This window comes from Dromiciops gliroides, chromosome 6 (genome assembly GCF_019393635.1).
Source record: "Dromiciops gliroides isolate mDroGli1 chromosome 6, mDroGli1.pri, whole genome shotgun sequence".
NCBI lineage: Eukaryota > Metazoa > Chordata > Mammalia > Microbiotheria > Microbiotheriidae > Dromiciops > Dromiciops gliroides.
Window position 1 is genome coordinate 258,689,435 of NC_057866.1, and position 11,895 is coordinate 258,701,329.

The 11,895-nt window shown below is 43.5% G+C and overlaps 1 protein-coding gene across 1 annotated transcript in view; it reads left to right on the forward strand.

Annotated features, from left to right (window-relative positions):
• The window catches only part of CCDC158 (coiled-coil domain containing 158), a 115,760-nt gene extending 106,796 nt beyond the window's left edge, over positions 1 to 8,964 (forward strand). The window contains exons 21-23 of the mRNA XM_043969649.1: positions 819 to 1,001; positions 6,974 to 7,081; positions 8,794 to 8,964. Of these exons, the coding sequence (XP_043825584.1) occupies positions 819 to 1,001; positions 6,974 to 7,081; positions 8,794 to 8,870 (368 nt within the window). The 3' untranslated portion in view covers positions 8,871 to 8,964. The remainder of the gene's footprint in view (positions 1 to 818; positions 1,002 to 6,973; positions 7,082 to 8,793) is intronic.
• The last annotated feature ends 2,931 nt before the right edge of the window (positions 8,965 to 11,895 follow it).

Here is an 11,895-nt window from a genome sequence, read left to right on the forward strand (position 1 = left end):
AATAAAAAAAATTTTTTAATAAAAATGCACACTCTCAACATTCAAAAAAAGGTTGGTAACTTTGTGCTAGATACCTCATAGATAGCATCACAAGGGAGTATTAAGCACAATGGGTATAATAAGCAAATGCTGTCATTCCAGCAGGATATAAGATGGTACTATGGTGTCATCAAAGGAAACAGGCATGTCCAGTGTCAAGTACAGTTCTTTTCACTCTGTTGTTATTCAGTTGTTTCAGTTGTGTCTGACTCTTCCTGACCCCGTTTGGGGTTTTCATGGCAGAGATACTAGAGCAGTTTGCCATTTCCTTCTCCAGCTTATTTTACAGATGAAGAAACTGAGGCAAACAAGGCTAAGTGACTTGATCAGGGTCTCCCAGCTAGGAAGTGTCTGAGGCCAGATTTGAATTCAGTGAAATGGTCTTCCTGACTCCAGATACAGCACTCCATCCACTGCAAGTGTCTCTCTTTTCACTTAGTGCATTTTGATTCAAAAGTGATATTGTCATTTTTGGACTCTGAGCTCAAAAGGTTGTTGTGAGGAAATCATCTTATAAACTAATAAATTCCATATTAATGAATAACAACTGGGGCTACATGTTATTGGGGCTGCAGTCCTCAGTTATATATTTCCAGTAGGGACAGCTAGGTGGCACCATAGTGCATAGGGCACTGGGCTTGCAGTAAGGAAAACTCATCTTCCCGAGTTCAAATTTGACCTCAGACAGAGGCCTTGCAAAGGAAGGGGAAATGGGGTCTAGAAGATGATGAAGACTTGTTTCCTCAAGCCCACAGGTTCCTATTTTGCTTGTGTTGCAGTAAGTCCTTCAGTTGCAGCTGGTGGGAGCCGCTATGGCACTTCCCCTAAAAAGTTCTCCCAGGAGTCAAAGAGCGCAGAGAGGACTCCAACGCACCCCCTCTTGTCCAGCTCAGCCGAAGACTCTCTGTCTTCCAAGTCAGACTACAGAGCTGCCAAACACACCCACTCATCTGATGTTAAAGGTAGGGGTGCCCTGGGGAGCTAGAGACCTTACAGCTTCTTTCCATGAGTGCCAATGTCTCAGTATTTTCACATGGAGGTTTCATGTGGTCTTAGCCTTACTCAGCAAAAAAACACTGATACACTGTGGTTTGATGAGACCCCTTTTGGTTCTTGTTTTTTTCTTTTTTTAAAAGCAGGATAGCCTGTAGCTTATATATAGTGATCAGCCCCAGATCTTACAAGTACATGTTACTATTGTACAGACACTTTGTAAATCTTGGCACATTGTGTCAATGTGAATTATTACATAATAATTCAAATAGAAATACACTTTGTCAAAAGTTCTCATTACCAGTTCATTTAATAAATCTACAAGTAAAAGAAAGCCAAAATCAGGATCCAGCCACCGCTTCTTCACCACTCTGAATGTTTTCCTATTTCTTCCTTCTTTGCCTCTCCTCATTGTTTTTATTTCTATGAAGATGATTCTCGGATCTATTTATTTGGTCCTAATCTCTCTCTTGACCTCCAAGTCTCTCATATTCAGCTGCCTGTGGGACATTGTGAACTGGGTATCCTTTAGACATCTTCAACTCGACATGTATAAAACTGAACTCATTATCTACCCACCTCCCAAACCTCTCTTTCTAACTTCCCTATTACTACTGAGGATAACCCAACCATTTTGCATCAATCAGGTAACACTTAGGTGTCATCCTCAATTCTTCTCTTTCACCTTGTCCCCATATATAATTATAAGCATACCTCAGGGATATTGAGGGTTTAGTTCCAGACTACTACAAGAAAGCAAATATTTCAGTAAAGTGAGCAGCATGAATTTTTTGGTTTTCCAGTGCATATAAAAGTGATGTTTACATTATATTGTAGTCTATGAAGTGTGCAATAGTATTGTATCTAAAAAAACAATGTACATACCTCAATTAAAAATACTTTATTGCTAAAAATGCTAATCATCATCTTAGTCTTTAGTAAGTCATAATCTTTTTGCTGGGGGAGGGTCTTGCCTTGATGTGGGTGGCTGCTGACTGATCAGGGTGGTGGTTGCTGAAGGCTGGGGTAACTGTAGCAATTTCTCAGGATAACAATGAAGTCTTCCACATCAACTGACTCTGTTTCATTCAAACACTCAGAGGCCCTTTTAGTGTTATTAATTGGTCTAATTTCAATATTGTTGTGTCTCAGAGAACCAGGAGGCTTGAGGAAAGGGAGAGAGCTGCGGCAACAGCCAGTCAGTGGAGCTGTCAGAACACACACAACATTTATCGATTACATTGGCCATTTATATGGGCATGTTCTTTGGCCCCCAAAACAGTTACAATAGTACCATGGAAGATCACTGATCACAGATCACCATCACAAATACGATAATAATGAAAACATTTGAGATATTGTGAGAATTACCAGGATGTGATGCAGACATGATGTGAGTGCGTACTCTTGGGAAAATGACACAGAGTTGCCACAAATCTTCAATTTGTAAAAAATTCAGCCTCTGTGAAGAGCACTACAGTGAAGCCCAACAAAATGAGGTACACCTGTAGTCTCCAATCCCTGTTGATTATACCTCCCCTCTCTCCTCTGACACTGCCACCTCCCCACTGGCCTTTGTCACTTCACACCCGAACTACTGCAGTAGCTGCTGTTATGTCTCTCTGCCAGATTGATCTCTCCCCGCTCCAGCCCAACCTCCTCTCAGCTGTCAAACAGATCTTCCTAAAGCACAGGTCTGATCACGTCACCCCCATCCCATTCAATCAACTCCAGAGACTCCCTCCTAGCACCAGAGTCGACCATAAAACCCTCTGCTTCATACACCAGCCCTTTCCTACCTTTCCAGTCTTCTTACACCTTCCTGCCTCTGCACACTCTGATCCAGTGGCGTGAGCATCCTAGCTGTTCCTCAAACAGAAACTTCATCATTTGTTTCTGGATGCCCCGCCCCCACCTGAAATCCATCCTCATCTCCACAAAATTCCTCCTACTACAAGAAACTTTTCCCAATCTTTCTTGATGCTAGGCCTTCCCTCAGTGATTACTTCTAATTTATCCTTTGTGTATCTTGTTTGGTCTGCCCTGGGCCCCCTGGGCTCTTGCTGTAACCTCCCTGTCTCAGGGTTAGGCCCTCTTGGATTACTGAAGTTCAGAGCCCTGGGTGTTCAGGGCCCTATCTGCCTTCTCAGAACCAGGTGTGAGGGGCCTCAGAGGCCTTGGGTCTGGGCTGTCCAGTCTGAGCCCTGGCTCTGTCGAGTGCTACCTGCTGTCACCCCCAGGGCTTCCACATTCCCCATGCTGGGGCTTTCTCAGAGTAGCCATCCTGCCTCCCAGATGACTCATGCCCTGTCTCTGATCACCCTGGCACTCACTCTGCCAGTGGGCCCCTTTTTTCCCTGCCCTCGGGCTGAATTTTTGTATAGGCCTACAGTAGAAGTCACCCACAAGAGGTGGTCCTTGCATTTCCTGGTCGTCATCATGTCTGTTGTGTGCTTCAGGGGTTTGCTGGAGCAGGTATGTGGGAGGTGGGTAGTGCACCCCCTCAGGCTGCCCTCTCAGCAGGAGAGTCTTTCTACCATCCTGGCTGCCCTTACCTGGATGGACCCCAGCTTATTACTGTCCTTCGTCAAACGTGTCATCACCACTGAACCCCCTCCTCCAAGCATGGGCTGAACCTGGCAGAGTCCAGTGCACTCTCACCTCCTGGCTGCTGCAGGCCTTGCTCCACTTATTACAGCTGAAGTTCAGATTCGTTTTCTTGGCTGCAGTATCATGTTGTTGATTCCTATTGAACTCTCAGGTCGGGCAGACTGCTGTCTTTCCATGCTTCCCTTCTGTTGTGCTGGGAAAGTTGATTGTTTGAACCCCAGACTAAGACTTTACATTTATCCCATTTAAATTTCATCTGATTCAGTTCAGCTCAATGTTCTGATGTGTCTCTATCTTTTTGAGTTCTGGCTCTGTCATTCAGTGTTTAGCTCTCCTTCCCAGCTTTCTATTATCTGCAAATGTGAACACCCCTTTATCTAGTTCACTGATACCAGTGTTAAAGAGGCAGGACCAAACACAGTTCCCTGGGGCCCTCTGCTGGGGGCCTCCTGCCGAGCTAACATGAAGTCAGTAAGGACTACTCTTTGTGTTTAGCCCTTCAGCCAGTCCTGAATCTGTCAAACTTTCTGACTGTCTAGGATGTTTCTCTCCATCTTTGCCACAAGAGACTTTATACTTTGCCAAGAATTAGTTAAACAACATCTACAACATTCTCCTCATCTACCCATGTAGGAACCATGTGCAAAGAAATAAAAGATCAAGGAAGGAAGGAAGGGAGGGAGGAAGGAAGGGAGGGAGGAAGGGAGGGAGGGAGGAAGGAAGGGAGGGAGGAAGGGAGGGAGGGAGGAAGGAAGGAAGGAAGGGAGGGAGGAAGGAAGGGAGGGAGGAGAGAAGGAAGGAAGGAAGGAAGGAAGGAAGGAAGGAAGGAAGGAAGGAAGGAAGGAAGGAAGGAAGGATGGAAGGGAGGAAGGAAGGAAGGAAGGGAGGAAAGAAGGAAGGAAGGGAGGAAGGGAGGGAGGGAGGAAAGAAGGAAGGGAGGGAGGAAAGAAGGAAGGAAGGAAGGAAGGGAGGGAGGAAGGGAGGAAAGAAGGAAGGAAGGAAGGGAGGAAAGAAGGAAGGGAGGGAGGAAAGAAGGAAGGAAGGAAGAAAGGGAGGGAGGAAAGTCAGGACAGTTTGGTGCTTAGTAGTCGTGTGGAGGACGGATCAGAGTGGGTAGAGGCCCAAGGGAGGGAGTGGACATGGAGGCCTTTGCCATTGTCCAGGTGAGCTGGGGTCATCGCTGTGTGAGGAGAGGGAATGGGGCCTCTGTGAGAGATGCTGTGGAGATGGAAACAAGATTGGACAACCTGCTAGATATGTAATGAGTGAGAGATGAAGGGTGACACCAAGGTTGCAAACCTGGAGGACTGGAAGGATGGTGGTGTTCTCAACAGCACTAGAGAAGTTCAGAAGACGGGTATGGTTTTGGGGGGGAACGAGGAGTTCTATTTTCGATATGTTGTGTTTGTGATGCCTACAGTTAGAAATATCCAATAGGTAGGTGGTGATGTGGGGCTGGAGATCTGGAGAGAGGCTGGGGGGGGGGATGGAATTTTGTGTAGGAAAGAACTAGGGAATGGACAGATTCTAGAGTTCATGGTAAAGATGAAAAATAGGCTTAAGAGGAATATAGCATAGAGAGAAATAGAAAGAAAGGAGATGATGATATGGTGAAGAGATATTGTGGGAGGGAGGCTTGAGCATGTGCTATCCCTGCGGGTGGCTCTGGTGGCATGGAGGAGTATGTCATTGGAGTTCAGTAGACTGAGGAACTTGGAAGATAGAAGTTTTGAGGCAACATCCAAAGTTATGTGTAAGTTGCCTTGTGTGTGGCCAGGAATTGGTGTGGAGAGGAAGACTGTGAGCCAGGCATTGGCCTCTTTGCGAAAGGAAGAGGGCTGAAAAGGAGAGAAATTAGGAGAATGTCCTGGGGGCCTATAGAAAACAGCCACCAGGATCATCCAGTGTGTTAGCTACCAACTCTACCTATATCACTTCCACATATTTGATAAATAGATTCTTTATATAATTATATAGATCTAATTTTTTTTTTTGGTGAGGCAATTGGGGTTAAGTGACTTGCCTAGGGTCACACAGTCAGTAAGTGTCAAGTGTCTGAGGCCGGATTTGAACTCAGGTCCTCCTGACTCCAGGGCCAGTGCTCTATCCACTGCACCATCTAGCTGCCCCGATCTAACTTATTTTTATAAAAATGTTCATCAGGGCCAGGCATAGACTCCACTAAAAAATGCTTCCTAATTTGACATCATGAGTCCTCAGTGCACGTAACTATTACTGCCTCATCGTCTGGGTCTTTTCCAAATGAATAGGCTGAAGACCTTGTCAAACCCTTTCCTAACATCTTTGTGTTAATTCCCAGCATCTCCCTATTCTTCTTGTCTCATCCAATTGTCAGAAAAGACAGTGAGGTCCGTGGGGAGTAGGAGTCATCCTTGAGGAAGCCCAGCCAGCTCTTTGTAGTCTCCTTTTCTAGGTGTCCCTGAACCATCCCTTTAATGACCATGTAGTTTGTTGAGGGTCAGTGAAGCCCGGCGTCCATGTCTAGGAGGGCCGCATTCGTCTCTGGCCCTCTCTGGCTTTTGCTTCCATTGTCCTGGGGTAGGTTGTCCCTACAATTCCAGTCTCCATCTTACTTTTCCTTACTCAGTGCTGTCTCCATCCGGGTGGCATCCCTGCAGTTTGGAGGCTGAAAGCCAAGCCTCCAACCACTCCACCATCATGCACCGCCCCCACTCCTGACCCTAAGCCTGGCACACAACACAATAGTGTTCACAATGCCTGCATTAAATCATGTCAGGCTGTCCCCGGCAAGGAACTGTCCGGATCACTCAGGTTTGGTAAGAAAAACTTTTAGTTGTAGTGAGGGGTCTTATGTTAAATTCTGAGTACTTCCAAAGCCTATGCCATCCATAGTTAAACGATAGTGAACTGGATTTTTTTAAACAACAAAATGGTTTCTTTGGTTGTATTTGAAAGATTCACTTGTTTGTTTGTTTTTAAGATTGGGGCTCCCATTCTCTCCCAGACTGGATGTGTGGTGAGTGGCTACTCACAGAACTGATCCTGCTCATTTCCCACCTGGGTTGGTCTGATGCTTCTTAGGCAGACTAGAATGGTGGCTGCCCCCTCCCACTGGCGCATCCTGATGTCAGACTTAGTACGGACACCTAACTGGCTTAGCTCCCACAGCTCAGAACTCAGCCGGGTCCCGAGGAGCTGGGGTCACAGGCAGCATGACCTTGCCCAGCAAGTTCACATACTTTAAAGGAGATGTCTGGCCCTTCATTGAGTCCTTTCCAAGGAAAACAGTTGGCTCTGAATGAATTTTTTTGTAATCGCTTCTAATTTCACGCTTACATTTTGTTGTTAGTTTCTCAGAATCAACCAGTAGAAACAACTGGAAAAACATGTAGGAAGCTACAGAACAGACTGGAAAGTTTACAAAATCTGGTAGAAGATTTACAGATGAAAAACCAAGGTACTGAATGCTGTTGGGGAGCCCCTTGTGATTCCTAAGAAAATTAGCACATTTCTCACCAAAAAGCCCTTCTCAGGGGCATCCATAAGGATGTGCCTTAGTGTAGGAAGGACAGGAGAACAGAACACAGAGCCCAAGTCCCAGACCAGCCTCGGAAGCCAGCCGTAGTCCCGAGAGCTGTTTCCGTCCTGGCAATATAGGAAAGCAAGTAGTGTTTTCTTAACACAGTAAGAGATTGGGAGAGAAAAATAAAATTATCAGAGAAATCTTTTCAAATCTTTCAAAAACAACCCATCAGCCGTCAATAGGCCCGGTACTCTGAGCAGCCTATCTTAGGGCGCTCTCCTCTCTGCCCTCTGTTAGGTCTAAGGGCATAAGCAATTTGTGATTGCTTCATTCCTGGTCATTGTGTCCCCAGAACCTAGAGCAGTGACCGGCACGGGAGGGCCTTGGTGGCTGATGGGGTGATTTGTGCTTTGCCGTGTACAATTTGGCCGATTCAGTTCAATTCGACCTTTCTTAATGGCGCATGGTAGATGTTGGTGCTAGGCACTAGGCCAGCAGCTGAGGATCCAAAGACCCACTGTAAGGCAGTCCTCCCCCTCCGGGGCTGACATCTATGGAGAAACATGGAAGGTGTCCAAAGGGGAGCTAAGAAAGGAGCTGACATTGGGGAGGGCTTGTGAGGAAATAGCCCAGTGGTGAAGCCAAAGGCCTTTACTAATGTGAGTTACTGTTGTTTGCCACGTTGGCTTCAATGGTCTCTGATTTGAAAACTATGATCACATCATAGCATCATAAATGCTATGACTGAACTACAAGTCGGGACCCATCTGGCTCCACCTCTTCCTCTTACAGGGGAAGAGACTGAGGCCGAGCAAGGCTGACTTACATAATGCCATAGTGTTGTGGCAGCCCAGAGGCCCCTGGGACAGCACCAAGGCAAGGGAGGAGGGGCAGCCAGCAATGGCAGATGCTCTAGAGAGATAAAGACAAGGTTATCAGATGTAACAATTAGGAGCTTTGATTACCTGTAGGGAATAATCTTAGGAGGGGGGTGAAATTGGAAGGCAGATCAAATTGATCAAGTTCAGAATATTCTTTAAGTAAGTTGACTTTTTTGGGGGGGAGCAATGAGGGTTAAGTGACTTGCCCAGGATCACACAGCTAACAAGTGTCAAGTGTTTGAGGCTGGATTTGAACTCAGGTCCTTCTGAATCCAGGGCCGGTGCTTTATCCACTGTACCACCAAGCTGCCCCCTTGTAAGTTGACTTTTAAAATAGAGCTGTAACTATGGCAGAATGGTGTTTTTCACCGGGGCGCTGAAATTTAGAGGTTCCTGACACAATTTGGACCGTATGGTGGCATAGAAACAATGGAACTTTGCACCTAGTTAGCAAGAATGATTGGTCTGACTATGATAGCTTCCCTCTGCCACTCTCTCAGGAACCCCAGAAGAGTTCCTCCTGAGCCTGGCCCTCACCTTGAATCATGCCACACCTGGAGGCAGCCTTCCCTGAAGTGAAAGCCCCAGGTAGCTCTTCACCTCAACACCAGCGAATTTGCCTTAAAAAGATGAGCTGAGGGCATGGTTCATGCAGTTTGCTCTGTGTCCCACAGTTGCTAGTTATGGTTCTGCTTTTACACAGCTTGAAACCTCATTTGCTCCTGCCCAGCCCAGGGCTCACTTGTGCCTTATTACCTTTTTCAGCAATGTCTTCAATGATCAGGAATCAAGAAAAAAGGATACAAAAAGTGAAAGATCAAGAGAAGATGCTATTGAAATGAACCATCCCTTGCTTCATTTTTACATATGGACTATGCCTAATTAGCTGTCATGTTAAACATACGTATTATTCTGTGGAAGGTTTTTTTCTGTGAAAGTTTAATAAAAGAGTCAGTCAGAGTCAATAAACATTTATTAAGCGTCTACACTGTGCCAGGCACTGTGCTAAGCTCTCTGCATACAAAGAAAGGCAGAGTCCCAGCCTCAGGAGACAGAACACGTAAAGAGGCTGAAGTGTGTGTGTGTGTGTGTGTGTGTGTGTGTGTGTGTGTGTGATGAAGTCCTGCACCTGGTGGGAAGTTATCTGAGGAGGTGGGAATCTCCAAGTTGCTGCATCTTCCAGAAGGAAAAGTTTCTGCAGATGATGACGTCCACAAATGTATCTGGGTGGGAAATGGTGAGGAGAATCCCCTGGGTGCCATCCTTAGATGGCAAAGGACCAGGATAGAGCTCTCCAATGTCCTTACTCCACCCTCTCCAATCAGGGGGTCCTGAGGAGGTCGGAGTTTCTGAGTGGATTTCACTTTACAGGAGGTGATGAAATCCAGGAATGTAGCTGGGTGGGGAATGATGAGAATTCTGGGGGTGCCATCCTTGGATGGAGGAAGATCAAGCAGGAACTCCCAGATAATCCACCTTCATTTTATCATCTCTATTTGAAATAAAACAGTTGTGTGATAAATGAATTCCCTAAGGCAAGAAAAAAACAAAAAACAAACCCCAAGACCAGATGGATTTACAAGGAAATTCTACCAAACATTTAAAGAACATTTCTAGTGTTGAAAAAAATAGGTAAAGATGGAGGCCACCAAATTCCTTCTATGACACAAATGTGGTTTTAAATGCCTAAACTAGGGAAAGTCAAAACAGAAAACCACATGCTAATTTCCCTAATGAATACTGATGCAAAAACTTTTAATACCAGCAAGATTACTACAATATATCACAAAGATCATACACTATGACCAAGCTGGATTTATACCAGGAATGCAGGGTTTAATATTAAGCAAATAATCAGTGTAATTGGTCACATCAGTAACAAAACCAAAAATCATATAATTTCAATTTTGTTGTTGCTCAGAGGTTTCAATCATGTTCAACTTTCCATGACCCCATTTTAGGTTTTCTTGGCAAAGATACTGGAGTGGTTTGCTACTTCCTTCTCTAGCTCATTTTACTGATGAGGAAACTGAGACAAACAGGGATAAGTGACTTGCCCACAGTCACATAGCTAGTAAGTGTCTAAGGTCGGATTTGAACTGATGAGTCTTCCTGACCCAATGCCTGGCACTCTATCTACTGTACTATCTAGCTCCTTTTCATGATTTCAATAGATGTGGAAAACCTTTTGACAAAATACACCGATTTCTATTAAAAATACCAGAAAGCACTTGAATTGTTCCTGAAATGTTTGATAGAATTATCTTGTAAATTCATTAATACAAAATAATTTCTATTAATGCAATGAGCTACTTATGTTGTAATATGTGCAGTAAGTATATCTCTTATTGTACTCGGTCATTTGTTGAATTTTAAAAAATATTATTTTGGGGGGAAACTGCTTTCAGATGGAAAATTTTAAACAATGTCCATGTGTTAGGAAAAGATGTTGGGAGGACCAAGTCCAGAATATTGACAGCAATTGATTTTTAAAATGTTAAATTCATTGTTTACTATGTCATTTTCAACCAGGAAAAGTTTGGGCTCCTAACCACAAATTTCAGAAATAGCCCTCTTATTTTAATAGCAAAATAAGTAGCTCTCCAGACCTTTTTATAAGAAGAAATGATTACACATTTGGGTGAGCTTTACAATTATGCAGCAAGAAATGAGGACTAATGAATTTTCCTCAGAACAGGAGTAAATTAATCCTCAACAAACCTAAATGGGTAAGCATACCTTGAACGTATTCAGTCTGTAGCAATTAGCCTAATTAGATTTATTTTTTATTTTATATATTTTTAATTTTTCTCCCAATTACATGTCAAAACAATTTTAAACATTTTTTTAAGTTTTGAGTTTCAAATTCTATCCCTCCCTCTCCATTCCCCTCCCTGAGATGATAAGCAATCAAATATAGATATGCAATCATGTAAAACATTTCAATATTAGTCATTTTGTACAAGAAGATTTGAATAAAAGAAAAAATGAAAGAAAATGAAAATAGCAGCCTTTAGTCTGTATTCAAACAATACCAATTCTTTCTCTGGAGGCAGATAGTATGCTTCATTAGTCCTCTGGGATTGTCTTGGATCATTGTCTTGCTGAGAATAGCTAAATCATTCACAATTCTTCATCACATAATATTGCTGTTACTGTGTACAACATTTTCCTGCTTCTGCTCACTTCATTTGTATCAGTTCATGTAAGTCTTCCCAGGTTTTTCTGAAATAATCCTGTTTGTCATTTTTTACAACACAGGAATATTCCATTACAATCATATACCACAACTTGTTTAGACATTCCCCAATTTATGGGCATCCCTTTGAAGTCTAATTGTTTAGCCATCAAAAAAAAGAGCTGCTATAAATATGTTTGTACAAATAGGTCTTTTTCTCTTTGGGGAGATCTTCTTGGGATATAAACCTAACAGTGGTATTGCTGGATCAAAGGGTATGCACAGTTCTATAGGCCTTTGGGAATAGTTTCAAATTGCTCTACAGAATGGTTGGATCAGTTCACAACTCCACCAACAGTGCATCAGTGTTCCAGTTTTCCCACATCCCCTCCAAAATCTATCATTTCCCTTTTTTGCCACATTAGCCAATCTGATAAGTATGAGGTGGTACCTCAGAGTTTTTAAATTTTCATTTCTCTAATCAATAGTTAATTAGAGCATTTTCATATGATTATCAATAGCTTTGATTTCTTTGAAAACTGCCTGTTCATATCCTTTGACCATATATTGAATGGGGAATGACTTGCATTTTTATAAATTTTACTTCTCTATATATTTGAGAAATGAGGTCTTTATTAGATACTTGTTACAAAAATTCTTTCCCAGTTTTCTGCTTTCCTTATAATTTT